The 14873-nt window shown below is 51.3% G+C and overlaps 2 protein-coding genes across 2 annotated transcripts in view; one reads left to right on the forward strand and one right to left on the reverse strand.

Moving 5' to 3' along the window:
• FAM118B (family with sequence similarity 118 member B) overlaps window positions 1-621 on the reverse strand; it is a 47949-nt gene extending 47328 nt beyond the window's left edge. Inside the window, 1 exon segment of the mRNA XM_037134147.2 lies at window positions 542-621. The gene's annotated coding sequence lies outside the window, so the exon portion shown is untranslated.
• Window positions 565-11524, forward strand: RPUSD4 (RNA pseudouridine synthase D4). The gene is made up of 7 exons (XM_037134146.2): window positions 565-753; window positions 1085-1250; window positions 2738-2939; window positions 5987-6080; window positions 6155-6299; window positions 7333-7430; window positions 7986-11524. The coding sequence occupies exons 1-7, from the start codon at window positions 565-567 to the stop codon at window positions 8223-8225; spliced, it is 1134 nt and encodes a 377-aa protein (XP_036990041.2). The 3' UTR covers window positions 8226-11524.
• Window positions 11525-14873: the final 3349 nt, after the last annotated feature.

Consider the following 14873-nt stretch of genomic DNA (forward strand, 5'->3'; position numbering starts at 1 on the left):
GGGAGTCGGGAGATGACAAACAATCCGGGCATCCCCGCAGATGGAGAGGCAAGCAAATGGACGCGAACGGACAGGACGCGTTCCCCGGGGCTGGTCAAACTCCGGGAACCTGGCTGCCAGGACCCGCGAGCCGGCGCCTGAGGCGGCTCCGGGTCGAGCGTTTGAGGGCATCGCTCTGCGGGGGCGGAGGGGGTTTGGGATGGGATCTCTTCCAAAGGGAAATACGGCCTCCCAGGGCAGAGCTCTCAGAGACAAAGATCGTGGGACGCGAAGTTAATGCTTGAAGAGCCGGCATTTCCCAGCCGCAGCCGCGCTCACCGACACACTCACCCGGACCGCTCCAGACGCCGCCGCTCTAACTGCAGTTAACCATGCGCGCAGGCGCACTTAGCTTGCGTGGCCACGTGACAAGGACCGCGAGTCCCACCCCCCTCCCCCCCAACCTCCGGGTCCCCGCCGGCCCCCTGGCTCCCAAGCCCAATCCTGGATGCACGTGAGTCGCTCCGCTGCCTAAACCACCTCCCAAGTCAGGTGGTCTTGCCTTGCCCCGCCCTCCTCGGCAAGATGGTGGCGCCCAGCTACTCCGCGCGACGCCTGTGGGTCTGGGGCTCTGGGAGGCGTGTGGGGAGTCTCCTCTCTCTCGTCTCTAAGCCATTTTGTGCCGCCGCTGCTACCTCTAGGCCTCTGGATGCCCAGCAGTTAGCAGAGAGGCTCCGAACCCAGAAACAGGAACAAAAGAACAGGAAGGGGCCGGTGAGTCCGGAGGGAAAGACTTCATCTCCCTAGAGACAGTGCGCTCAGTGGCGGGGAGTGTGGGGGGAGGGTCCTCTGAGACCTGGCTAGTCGGCCTCCGGGTCCGAGGTGGGAGAACGGGGGGCCGGCGGAGCTCGCGGAAGGAGTGGGTTGCGGGGTAGGGTGTGGTCCTGCGGACTCTGTGCTAAGTACTCCCGCTCTCAAACTATTTGGGGATGGGGTGAGTCGCAATCAAAGATACAGTGACTCCCTCCCTGCTCGGATTCTCACCCAGACTTAGGGAAGGTCCTCCCCACCAGGCATTTTCCATCGCTGTTTCTCTTCCCGATAGATGCCCCTAAACCCCGTCCAGCGGAGAGTGCAAGAACTAGTGCGGTTCACACAGCAGCTGCAGCGAGTCCACCCCAACGTGCTCGCTAAGGCACTAAGGCGAGGGATTGTCCATCAGGACCAGGACCTTGTGGTTATCAATAAGCCCTATGGCCTCCCTGTGCATGGTAAGGACCACGGATGAAGGGAGGGGGACCGCTGCCGCTTTCAGCCAGAACTGGGGGCAACACTCGCACGTCACTTCTGGGACTCTCAAAAGCTTTGCATTGAGAATAATTTAAGTTTTTGTGGACTACTGTCCACAGGCACTATTGAGGATGCAGAGATAAGTAAGACAGTCCCCACCCCCCCGACGTTTGGCAGTCAGCAGGCGGATTATGGGATGTGTGTGCAGACCTCCACAGGGATTTGCTGTAGGAGAATATAAAGGCTGTGTGATTTGTCTTGAAGTTGTTTTATATCAAAACTGGGAAGGAGGAAATAACATAAGGAAAAAGTGTAGTCCTCGTGAGCGTGGCTCAATCGGTTGAGCGTGATGCCTCTGACAGAAGGGTCTTCCTTGGATTCCTGGCCAGGGCACGTGCCTCGGTCAGGCCTGGGTCCGGCCCAGTCCCCAGTCTGGTCAAGTGCGGGAGGCAGCGGATGAATGTTTCTCTCTCACATCGATTTTTCTCTTCCTCCCCTCTCCTCTCTAGAATCAATAAAAGGAAAAAAAGTTTAAATAGAAAAAAACGTATATGGGGGGGGTGTGTTGGAGTATACCCAAGCAAACCCTGGGGTATCTAGAACTTAATGGACACTCGAATGTGTTTGAATAAATGTTCAGTGTAGGTGTTAGAGACAGCTGGAGTGAGTCAGGGAAGATAGGAAAAAAATGCATTTGTGGAAAGAGTTTTGCTGGGGGAAAAGGCATATTTTTGCTGGAAGAAGAATGCTTTTTGGGGAGCTGTGGAGACGGTTGCACATAAAGCCAGCCAATTAAATATTGCCAAGTGCCTTGTGTGGGTTTGTTTCTCTGTTGATGCTCACAGTAGCTTCTTGCCTTCTCATTTCCCATGAGCTAATTACAGTACAGATATTTATGTCTTCTAGGTGAGGAGAATTAAGATTAGAAAGATTAAGCAACCTTCCCAAAGTCATTGTCTACTTAGGAGAGTACGTAGAGTAGAACCTAGAAATAGCTCACCCAAAGCCTCTTAGTTCTTCTGTAGTGTGGGCAGGAGGGCCTCATGGTTTTGCATTTCTCACTAGGGTTTACTTAACAAATTCTCCAGCCTTTGTTTATAGAGTAAAATATCAGACCTCCTCACTTTAATTGCTGATTTTATTGTGAGTACATGTACATAAGTAAAGAGTATTTATACCTGAGGAGAAAGCACCATGTTCTAGGACAAAGCTTTTCCAACTTAATATGCATGAGTTAGTAGCACCTTGTTAAGTACAGATTTTGAGTAACAGTCTGGGTTGGAGGCCTGAGATACCTTTCTAGCAAGCTCCTGTGCGTACAGCTGTTGCTAGCCCCTGGACCACACATCAGTAATGAGGCTCTAGAAAGCATTGATAGTTAATCCGGGAAAGGCTTCGTTCCCCCAAGTACAGTTCTTTGGTGGGATCTTCTCATGACCGCTCAAACCTCTGTCTTTTTCCTTTGCAGGTGGCCCTGGGGTCCAGCTCTGCATCAGTGATGTACTACCTGTCCTGGCGAAGATGCTTCGTGGCCACAAGGCAGAGCCCCTGCATCTGTGCCACCGGCTGGACAAGGAAACTACAGGCGTGATGGTGTTGGCTTGGGAGAAGGCAGTGGCGCACCAAGTCCAGGAGTTGTTTAGGACCCGTCAGGTGACAAAGAAATACTGGTGCGAAGCCCACTGGCAGTGGCCGGGGGAGGGGGGGGGCACAGAGACGAAGACGTCCCTTTCTTCTAGTCATGCGCTCCCACGGCGGCAACTCCTGCTGACGAGGCCCAGTGCAGCACCTCAGCAGAGTAGGAAACAGAGTTAGCGTCAGAACGTTATTAGAATCTGATAGAGTTGCGGTTCCTAATAATGGCCATGCTTGAAATCATTGAAAATTAATTATACAAGTAATACATGATTTTTCTCCTGTGGCAAAATAGTCCAACAACAAAGATAAAAAACTCCTCGAGATCCCACCCACTCTTACCACTTTTGTCCTTTCCCTTAAGTAGTTTGGTTTCTATTCCTTTGGTCCTTAGTATATTTAGGTATGTATGTAGTGTAGACAGTATGTATGCGTACCTACAAACACACATGTGTACACACATGTATCACATGTACCATGTACACCATACTTTGTTTCTCCTTAACTCTGTGTCTTGGGGAATCCATGTTAGTACATACAGGTTTACCTCCATATATATATATATATAAACATTTTACTTATTTTTTAGAGAGGGAGGGAGGGAACAAAAGAGGGAGAGAAACAGTAATATATGAGAGAAACATTGATTGGCTACCTCCTGAATGCCCCCACCCGGGGACCTGGCCCACAACCCAGGCATGTGCCCTCACCAGGAATAGAACCTGTGACCCTTCCGTTTGTACGGCAGCATTTAATCCACTGAGCCACACCAGCCAGGGCTACTTCCTTTTTTTTTTTTTTTTATAGAAGAAAAGATACAGGAGCAAAATGATACCTACTCCAGTCCCCCCGTCCTCGATTGCCTTTTCCAGGGGCAGTCACTGTCACTAGTGTCTTGTGTGCACTCCCAGAGTTACACCGGACATGTAGCGGACGCATGTTACGGACGGCAGCGTGTTTTGCACTGTTTCGCATCCTGCTTGTTTCATTCACACAGTAGGTCTCGGAGAGCATTTTGTGGTGTAATTTAAAGCTGTCTCCTTTTTAATGGCTCTGTGGTATTCCATTGTATGGATGTGTCATAATGGCTTCATTGACAGATGTTCCGATAATCCCATTTTTTCCAAAACCTACTACAAAGAACGCGTGAGTCTCTCTTCGGGTGAATCCCTAGAGACGAATCGCTGAGTGGAAGGGTGCGCACATTTGAAATGTGAGTCCTTACCACCCGATTGCTCTCCAGCGTGGTTCTGTCGTTTTCATTCTCACTGGCAGTGGCCAGTACCCAGCTCCTCTTACACCTGACCAATGCGCTTTTAAATTATTTCTATTTTTTATTGATTTTAGAGGGGGAGAGAAAGAAACATCGATTTGTTGTTTTACTTACTTATACATCCGTTGGTTACTTCCTGTATGTGCCCTGACCGGGGATCGAACTTGCAATCATGGCGTATGGGGATGATGATCCAACCAGCTGAGCTACCTGGCCAGGGCCCATTGTGTTTTTAAGAGGTTTGCCACTCAGGTGAAAAAAGAGGAGGGAATATTTTATTTTCAATTTCTCTGTGTACTTTCGATGTTGACTGTTCTTCATGTTTATTTTCTATCTTGACTTTCCCTTTCTGTCAACAGCCTATTTCTTTTGCCCATTTTCTGTTGGGTTGTTTGTTACTTTTTGTTTGATTTGTAAGTATTATTTTTGTATTTTGGGTAAGATAATGCCTGTGAAGTGTTTAACACGGCACCAAGCTCACGGTGAAAGCTGAAGTTTGGAAAACCAAGACTATTATTATATATACAAATGATCAAAGTGTAAGTCTATAAAAAATTGTTGTATCATTTGAACATTTTTCATGAAAGTCCAGAATTGGTAACCATTCTCAGTGCTAGGCCTCACTGAGGAGTTGAAGTCGTTTGGTTGGGTCGTGGTGAAGGAAGGGGTTTGGTGGACAAGGCGAAGGACGGTGTTCTAGGTTGTGGAGCAGCGCGCACAGGGGGTGAGGCACACAGGCCGGTCTGCAGTGGCCGGTGGTGGCAGGTAGACTGGAAAGGCAGGCTGGGACCTAGGTAGTGATGGCCTTCCATGCCAGGCAGCGGTTACAAGCAGAACACAGTAGGAACGATTAGCTTTTGCTGATAGCAACTTGTTACATTAAAATTACTGGTTTGCTCCTTCGTAGCAGGCTCTGAATTCTTTGAGAGCAGGAATTTTGGCTTGTTCATCTACATAGAATTAGTGCCTCTCCGAATCAGTGCCTGTCCACATTTGGTAAATACTTACTGTCTGACCCCTTTGGAGCAGTGATGTCAAGCGATCAGGAAGGGTGATAGAGTAGTCACAACGCAGTTTGTGATAAAATACACCAGCTAGCAGCACGCTAGCCTGCGGTGGGGTGTGCAGGATGGGAGGAAGTGGTACGTCCAAGTGGGCGTTTCACCCCTTGGTCAGTGGCTCTGGGGCAGGCCACCTGGCCCCAGGGGGACTGCTCTGATTGACCTGGACAGGCATGGCTATCGGAACAGATGACAAGTGTCTTCTGCCTGTCATGATGCGATGACTCAGGACCTCCCACAGGAGTGATTCAGTGTGAGCCACTGAGTTGTTGTGGCTTCTTTGACCTCTTTGGGTTCAGTCCCTCCCTGGTTATCTGCCTGGCAAATAGGGCAGGGACAGTCCTGTGAATTTTGTTCATTCATTCATTTTTTTTTAATTTCACATGTGATTGGAACTTACCCGCTTTTACTATTTAAAAAAGAAAAACAGGATGTGAAAGCCATATTACTCTAATTTTATTTTAAATTATACGTACTCATTTTTAAAGACTGGAGTGAAAGACCGTGTTAGTAATATAATTTTTCCCCCCCGAATATTCTACAGTCAACACCTGTTAGTTTAGGAGTAAAAAAGATACATTTGTAAGAATAGTGTCTAGTTCTCAGCTAAGCACTGCACCAAGGGATTATTTGGAACCCTCGGACCTTAGGAACTGACCACAGTGGGTGCTCGGTAAACACCTCTAGCCAAATCCGGAGAGCGCCTCACTCACCTCTGTGGCCTAAGCAAGGGTCTGTGTCACCCCAGGGCCGTCACTGTGCGCGTCCCGGTGCCTGCAGCAGGAGTCGTGGATATCCCCATCGTGGAGAAGGAGGTGCCAGGGCAGCAGCAGCACCATAAGGTGGGTGAGCTGGACCCGAGGGGTGGGCTTTCTGCTTGTCCCTTGAAGTCATATCTTAGTATCTTTGGCTTCAGATGACGCTGTCCCCAAACTACCGCATGGACAACGGGAACATGGTGAGAGTGCGGAGCGGCCGGAAGGCGCACCTGGCCGTGACCCAGTACCAGGTGCTGAGCAGCGCGGCCGCCTCCGCCCTTGTGGAGCTCCAGCCTGTGACTGGTGAGAGGGCCGCCCTCCCTGGGGGGAGGGGCCGCCGTCCTGCACCCTGGGCCTGGGGCTGGGCTCTACTCGTTTGAGAGTGGGCTTCTGGTGCCGAGCGGAGGCCAGGAGCTCCATGGGGATAATTCTTTACAACGGTAGGTAGCAGAGAGATATAGTGAATCGTTTCTTTACACTTACTTAAAAATTTGCCAAGTAGTTCCTCAAAAAATTAAGCATAGAATTGCCCTGCGATCCAGCGGTTCTACTCCTGGATATATGTCCAAGAGAACTGAACGCAGGGCTTCAGAAATACATCTGTACACCAGAGTTTGCAGCAGCATGTTCGTATTGGCCGGAAGGTGAGAACATCCTGCGTGTCCGTGGGCAGACAAGTGATAAACAGAACGTGGCCCATTCGTGCAGCAGGGTGTTACTCAGCCTCAAAACAGAAGAAGCCGTGCTGCCTCGGGGATGAGCCGCGAGGACTGTACGCTCAGTGAAATGAGCCAGACGTGGAAGGACGGCAAGCACTGCGAGTCCATCTCTGAGGTTCCCAGAGTAGAAGCCTCAGGGAGACACGGTGCTCACCGGAGGGGGGGGCGGGGGTTAGGGTGTAACGGGGACAGAGGTGCAGTTCAGTTGGTGACGGCGGCACAGCAGCGTGCATGTGCTTACGGCCACTGAGCCGTGCACTTAAAAATGGTTCAAATGGTACCTTTTATGTTATGTATACTTAGGGGTGAATGTGCAAAACAACAGTGTTTACTGTGATGTAATAAAACTACTTTTAACAGAGCCAACAGAGCCAGCATGGCAGTGGCAGACACCAGAATGATGGTGATGCTCGTCTCCGGGGTGGGGCGTGGAGAGGAGGGGTGGCAGGCAGCCTTTACCTCCCGCTGACTTAGAGTTTGTCGGGTTAGTCTTTGTAACTTGATGGCGTTGGGGCTGTGCCAGTTCACCGTGCTTCGGTTTAACATGACAAGAGGCCGACGCCCCCAGCGGCACTGTTTCTCTAGCCACTCACAAGCTTCCTCTCTCTCTCATGAAGGGATAAAACATCAGCTTCGAGTTCACCTGTCCTTTGGACTGGACTGCCCCATCCTTGGTGACCACAAGTACTCGGACTGGAGCAGGCTGGCCCCCCAGGTAACGGGTTTCACTTAGAATGCACCAGGTGGAGGGGCCAAACGCGGCCTGTCCCCTTGTGACAGCCAGGAGCAGGTCACAGCAAGAGCGGGCCACAGCAGGCCAACCTGACGGTCTTCGGACAAGCACCGCCCCTGTTACCTGGCCATCGGAGGGGTTCAGACATGGTCGGCTCCTGTGCTCATGGGGCGCAGGGTCTCTCGTCAGAACCTTCCTGCTTCATGTAATCAGTGTCAGGTTTTGTTAGGAGGCCTTGGGCTGGGGAGGAGGCTTTCAGAAGGCTCAAAGCTGCCTTTCGTGCTGCTGCAAAAAAGCCACAGTGGAAATGTTCATGTCTTGTGATGTTCTAGCCCATTCTCTTGAAAGGCCAGAGAGCTGGTGGGAAGAGCCTCCCTGGTGAGGCGGATCGCCCTTACCTGGGTCCCAGACCCTTCCGAGCCCCGCTTCTAGGCGTGGTGGTGCTGGATGCCTCCAAGTGCGGGTCTTGTGACCTGCGTGTTGGTTGGGGTGAACCGCTGCTGGCACTGCCCTCAACACCGCCTCTTCTCTGCACAGAAGCTGCCTGCCGGCACTCTGAAGAAGCTGGGCCTGCCGCAGGCCAAGGCCCGCCACATCCCTCTTCATTTGCATGCCCGCCAGCTGGTCCTGCCCGCCCTGGGGTCCAGGAAGGAGGCGCTCAGCTTGGTCTGCAGGCTTCCTCGCTATTTCGTTCGCTCTCTGAACCGTCTGGGCCTAGAGATGCCAAGTCAGGATCGGAACCAGGACGATGGGGCTGGGCATCGGGGAGCTCAGTGAAGACTGCTGGGCAGCATGGCCCCTGGATTCCTCGCTCTCTCAGTGGACCTGCAGCTGCTCCAGGGCTTTTCCTGGAAACTAAAGGCTGTTTGCTGATACCCGAGCCACACTCGGAAAAAACCTGTGGGAAGTATCCCCGCCTCAGGGACATCTTGCCAAGCTGGAAGAGGGCCCAGGTCCAGGCAGCTGGGGTCAGAAATTGGAAAAAGAGAACTGTGGCAGAGAATCAGATGGGGGCCATTTTCATGCAGCAATGGAGTTCTGGGTCTGTCGGGAGGGTTCCTGTGGTGGGAGAGCGTGGTGGTGGTCATCCAACTCGGGGAGACTCGGAGCAGTCAGTCGCTGTCACGGAGCTGCAGGGTCTGAGCAAACCCTTTCTCCTCCGCGCTCTTCTCGGGTCTCATAGACACAGGTGTCAGAATTGAGGGGCACCCCCTGTGCCAGCACAGGAGCCCTGCCTGGCTGGCGGTTGTGGGGCCTGTGAAGGGTGCTCACCAGCGAGGGAGGCAGGCGGGCGTCACACAGGAGTTGTCTCGACTGGGTGTGAGGTTGGAGAGGGGCATGTGGCTGTCTGCAGTGGGCACTTGCCAGCTCTGTCTGGGTGTTGCTGTGTGGGAGCCGCTACTCTGATCGTCTTTCAGTCAGGAAATCTGGGAATTTATGTGGAATTTCCCAGTATGTTTTTAACTAAATCAGTTTTCAAAAAATCACTTAGGCACCCAAGCAAGTCATACTGGATTTGGAAGTCTAGAGAAAGGTGCTGTGTAGGAGGTTCTGGATTAGGCCCTGGCAGGGTGGATCAGTTGGTTAGGTGCACCGAGGTTGGAGATTCAATCCCTGGTCAGGGCACATATGGGAATCAACCAGTGGGTGCATAAACAAGTGGAACAACAAATCAGCGTTTCTCTCTCCCCCTCCCTCCCTCCCTCAGTCAGTAAAAAAATAAAAGTTCTGGGTAAGTGGTTGGTGTTCCAGCTGCATGTGCTTTCTGGACTGGGCCCAGCTTTGGTTCATCCAAGTGGAGGGTGCTGCCGTGGTCTGAAGCCGCCTTGTTTTGGAAGCGAGCCTCCTGCCTCTGGGTCTCAGGAAGGAGGTGGCCGTGGCGGGCAGCAGTGGGGATGGAGATGGTCCCAGCCTCCCTGCTCAGTTGTCCTGCCAGCTCCCCTCTTGTTTCTTGTGACCGGTAGGTGCACTTTACTCTGGCCTGGGCTGAGAAAAGCTGGAGGGACAGCAGCTGGGGAAGAGCCCAAGGGCAGCCTTTCTGTGCTCCCACTGCCCGCGCTGCTTTGTAAGCCTCGGCCCCACCCCCTGGTGCTGCAGTGCATGACGGGTTCACCTCCCAAAGTGCAGGTGAGTGCCTGCGTTCATGTGCACGAGACTTAAAGATTTTGGCCATTGTTTCTACTAGTAAACCGTGCTTCTCCAGATAAAGGTGCAAGCATGTGACACTTAGAAAGTCGTGATGACTGACTTGGAATTAGGGAGACAAATGGCCAAGAGGACCCCTGGCCTTACGGATGTTGGAAGGGACCCCAGCACCCAGGGAGCCACCTCAGAGGGCCCAGGCAGCTGGCTGCTGTACACAAATGTGCTCTTGGTTTCCAGAGCCACGGTGGGGGCTGAGGGGTGAGGGTGCCTCTGCCTTTTCTGAGTTTTCTTGGCCTTGCTGGGTACCGCAGCTGTGTTCCGTCCTCGAGAGTCACCTGAGAGAACTTTTACCCCCTGTGGTGTGGCCTGGGAGGCTGGCCCATGCCCAAAGGAAATGCTGGTCAGAGCCAACGAAAAGCCTGGATTTGCCTTGAAGTCGTGTAATTAGTATAAGGAGACAGTTTTCATTCTTTTTATTCAAGTCCTACATGCACATGATTTTGAAAAAACCTCAAAAGCTTATAATGAAAACCAGTGTTCTTTGCCCACCTGGAGCTTTCATTTTTAGCTCTTCCCTCAATGTCCATGGTGTGCTCGTGGGCGGGAAGTCTAGTCTGTTCCTTAGGAGGCTGGCCAGAGGGCCGGCTCCCCCCACCCCTGCAGGCCTGCTGCTAGACGGTGGCCTGGTAGGTGATTTTCTGGCTGGGCCTGTGCATCCTCAGCCTGGAAAGCCATTTTCTCCCTCGTCACACTGTGCCTTGTCCCTAAATCCAGTGACCAGGCCTCTCCTGCCCTGGGCTCCTCACTTTGCACCTCATTTTATTTCCTCTCAGGCTCCTTGAGGGGCTCAGCCTCGGTGCCCTCGGTGCCACAGCCAAAGTGCGGGATGGCTTTGGACCTGTGATAATGTCCATAATGCTGACACCTCATAAATCTCTGACCTCTGTGTCTCGTGGTCGTCACGTCTTGGGAGTCCCCTGTCCACTCCCTGGAATCAGCCCAACTGCTCCACACTGGGCCCTTCCCTCCCACTCCTGCCTTCATTTAGTGGCATCACTACTACCCCAGGGACCACCCTGACTCCCACGGAGCCCCGGATCCTGGCTGTTCCATGTCGCCCTTCTCTGAAAACGTTTCCTGCTTTAATCTTACATTCTCTCCCCCAGTAACACCTGCACTCCCCACCCCCCTCAACCACCACCACCACCCCTTAAGCAATGGCGGGAAAGACCTGGAAGGTGGAGGGGCATCGTGGGTTAGAAACAGGGTCAGAGGCAGCCTGCTGGTCCCCACCAGAGACTGCACTCAGAAGTGGGTATTGAGACCCTGCCTGGTTCCTGGGTCAGAGCAGTTCACTCGCCTCCAAAACAGGGCCTGTGTCGGACAGATACCCCCGGGTTGCATTCATTCATTCATATTAAGTTCCCAGAAGAGTTCCTGGCATATGGGAAGGGCTCGATTAATGTAATGTATAAGGCTGAAAAAGATGAAATTGGCCATTTAAAAATACCTTTTTGAGATAAAATTCACATACCACGAACTTCATCAATTTAAAGTAAATAATTCGGTTGGTTTAGTCACAAAATGGGACAGCTATCACTACAATTTGATTGTGTAATGGTTTCATCCTCAAAACCCCAAACCCACTCCGCAGTCACTCCCCGTCCTGCTCACACCCAGCCACAGCCACCTGGCAATCTACTTTCTGTCCCAGCAGTTTTGCCCATTTTGGATATTTTGTATAAATAGAATCATGCAGTATGTGGTCTTTTGTGCCTCTCAGCATAATGTTTTCAAGGTTCATGCTGTTGTAAAATGCTCATGTATCAGTATTTCATTTTTTATTGCAGAATATTTCATTGTACAAATACGTAAAATTTTAGTTGATGATTGTTTTCATCTTTTTGCTGTTATAAATTGCGCTATGAACATTCGCGTGTCAGTTTTCATGAAGAGGTGCGTGCTCATATCTCGCCAGCACACACTGAGGAGAGCAGTGCTGGGCTGTGCGGCAGCTCTGTCTCGCGATAGTTCTGCTGCTTTGCAGAACGGCCAGATCTTCTCGTCACTAGCCACAGTGTTTCAGGGCTCCAGTTCAACGCCAGCACTTGTCACCCATCTTTCCAAGGGGGCCATCCTGCTGGGCATGAAGTACATTCTCTGCTATGTTTTCTAACTGAGAAATATCTGACACACTAGTGTCAGGTGTACAACACAGTACAGTATTTGTATTGTGAAGTGATCACCCCAATGAGCTACCATCCACCACTACACGTAGTTCAAAATTGTGTTTCTTGTGAAGACAACCTGGAAGATTCACTCTCTTGGCTACTTTCAAATATGCAATACAGCATTACGAGTGATAGTCACCGAGATGCGTGTTATATCCCCGTGCCTTATTTAATTTATAACTCAAAGCTCGTGCTCTGATGCCTTCACTCACTTTGCCCAACCCCCACCCCCAAGACCCACCAGTCTGTTCCCTGTATCTGTGAACTTGTATTTTTTGTTCGTTTTGCTTTTAGGTTCCACATAACAAGTGAGCTCATATGGTGCTTGTCTTTCTCTGATGTATTCCACTTAGATAATGCCCTGTTTTGTTTGAAGAAATGTCTGTCCAGGTCTTGCCCATTTCAAAAATTGGGTCATTTGCCTGTTTATTATTAAGTAGTAAGATTTCTTATTTATCCCGGATACAGTCCCTTACCAGGTATATTACTTGCAAATATCTTCTTGCCTCCTGTGGGTTATCTCTCACTTTCTAGATTATATCACCTGCAACAGGAAAGTTTTTAATTTTTATGTAGTTTTTTTTGTCAATGTGCTTTGGGTGCCATATGTAAGAAAACATTGGACAGTCCGAAGCCATGAAGATTTCTGCCTATGTTTTTTCTAATGGTTTTCCAGTTTTAGCTCTACATTTAAGTCTATGGTCCAGTTTAAGTTAATTGCTATGTATGATGTAAGGAGGGTGTCCAAGTTTGCATGTGGGTCTAGGTGTTCCAGCCCCAATTATGGAAAAGAATACTCTTCCCCCATGAAACTGTTCTGGTAAACTGACATTGTTTTAAAGGTCATGCGGGGTCTCATATAGGTAATTTCATAGGGCAACTTTTAGTTTTATTACAGTAGTTTTAATGTGAATGGAATAATGAGAAATAGCTGTAGTTTCTGGTTTGGCCACGGGATGGCAGCAGTATCCCAGATTTTATTCCTCCTTTCCGGGCTGAGCTGCTCTAAAAAATAGGAACGGGTTTTAGTTAAGTATGGAGTACCCTCCACAACAGTCTTGTGCTCTTTCTCTGATCCGATAACCCCGATTTGGGCTACCTGAGTGTCATAAATCGAGGTCCCGTACTTTTTTAGTAGAAAACCTGGAGTTTTCTGTTCTCTGGTGGAATAAGGTAGTAGGGCTCCCCATTTGTGGTTTGGGCTGCCTGAGTGAACCTGAGACAGAACTTGATTCACCAACACCCAGTTATGAAAGCACTACAAGTCCATTATAAAACCATGGAATGCATCATCAAGCTGTTGTCAGCCATCAAAAAGCCTGATGGAAGTGTGCATTTACCTACGTGGTCCCACAGTTTACCTAAAATGTGGAGGGTCCTTAGTTCTCGGATGACTTTATTTTGGCTCAGTGTAGTAACAGTCACAACTCCTTTGTTGATCAGAAGCACTGATTGACGGTTATAAGTGATTTTGGCTAATCAAAACAGGTCGCAAGCTCACTGGAGGAAAAAGAAGGGAGACACATTTCGAAGCCACAAGAACGAGTTTTGGGTCCTTTCCCCTCCGTTCCTGCTCGGTGGGGTGCTCAGCAGGGGTTCGCCCTGCCTCACCACATGGCTCTGCTGCTCCCACAGCCTTCCCGACAAGGATTTACACATCCTCAGGCCCTCGCCTTGCTCACACCGCCCCCTTGCATCTGGGGGCCTCTGCACCCCAGCATCAGAGCTAACTGCACACCCCCTTTTCCTGACACGTGCTACCCACACTGTCCCCAGGAGCCGTGAGGCTGGGATGCAGGGAAGGGGGCAGGCAGCAGGGAGGGCAGCCTCCCCCATGCAGGGGTCCAGGCGAGGGCCAGGGCTGACCTGTCTTTCTGCACTTCGGAGCTGTTACTGTTCATCCATCAGCAGCTTCGAAAAGCCAGCAGTGATGATTTGGACCCACTCGGAGCAGAGCGAGGGGAAGAGGTCCCCACTTTGATGTGAGCAGGGAGGTCAGTGAGGGAGCAGGAAGGGGGCAGGGGAGGGCTGCCCAGTCTCCTCTCTCATCAGAGACAAAGATGCCGGCTGTCCTCTCCCCTCTTCCACTGTTCCCTTCCTGGGCCATCTCTGATCTCTCCGCCCAGCCTCCAAGTGACTCCCGGCTCCTGGTCTCAAACCTCTGGCCTATTCCTGCCTGTGGCCCATCACCCACTCACATACCTCTTTGGAGGGGGACATGGGACAGGGTTGGAGGGGGGAGCTGGGGACAAGGGTTGCTGGTGAGGGAGCCCCCAGGGTGGGGGCCAAGCCATCAACTTCATCCCAAGAGGTGTGTGGGAATCATTTCATGCATGAAACACCCAGTTCTGAGGATCAGAGAGCAGAATTTTCCTTTTGGATCCAGAAGTTAAGTGATAGGAAGGGCCTCGGGTCACGGGACTCTCTCTACCTTCAACTATTTGGCTGACAGGCAGCTGCCCAGCCAGGACTTAATGCAGGGAAGCTCCTCACTGCCTCACTGCTGGGGAAAGAGAAGATGAAGGAGCAGGGAGGGAGAGGGTCACAGGAGACAGAGGGCAGACGGGGAGGAGAGCCACCGGCTCCCCGAGCTCCCTGCTGTCCCGAGACACAGGCGTGTGCTCTTGCACACACGCGCACCCCAGGGCCTGCTCCAGCCAGGCCTGAGAGGCTGCCAGCTCACCCTGGCCCAGCCAGGGAGTCTGGCCTTTTTCCTGTCTAACATTACAGAATTTTCCAGAAGTTTCCCTGTTTGAGTTTTTCCCCCTAAAGTTATAAACCAGATTACCCCTATCCCCCTGCTTTTCTGGCCTAGGGAAGAAGAGCCAAAGAGGGGCAGAAAGCAGGACAGAGGGCCGCTGGGCACACCCAGACATGACCCCTCCCTTCCTCTGGCCCGCGCTGTCCTTCCGGGAACGGAATGGTGGCAGTGACTTGCGTGTTCCACAGTTGTCACCCTTCCCAAACCGCCTCCATGCATTCGCTAATTAAAAGCTCTGGTCACAGCCGTGTGACTAGACTCTTCTTCCTGATGCTCACTTCTGTGTCA

Source organism: Artibeus jamaicensis, unplaced genomic scaffold (genome assembly GCF_021234435.1).
Source record: "Artibeus jamaicensis isolate MK-2021 breed Jamaican fruit bat unplaced genomic scaffold, CSHL_Jam_final scaffold_660, whole genome shotgun sequence".
Taxonomy (NCBI): Eukaryota; Metazoa; Chordata; class Mammalia; order Chiroptera; family Phyllostomidae; genus Artibeus; species Artibeus jamaicensis.

Coding starts and splice junctions, on each gene's coding strand:
- RPUSD4 (XM_037134146.2), top strand. CDS start 565: ATGGTGGCGCCCAGCTACTCCGCGCGACGCCTGTGGGTCTGGGGCTCT. Junction 6,081..6,154: donor GGCAGCAGCAGCACCATAAG/GTGGGTGAGCTG, acceptor CTTTGGCTTCAG/ATGACGCTGTCCCCAAACTA. Junction 7,431..7,985: donor GGAGCAGGCTGGCCCCCCAG/GTAACGGGTTTC, acceptor TTCTCTGCACAG/AAGCTGCCTGCCGGCACTCT.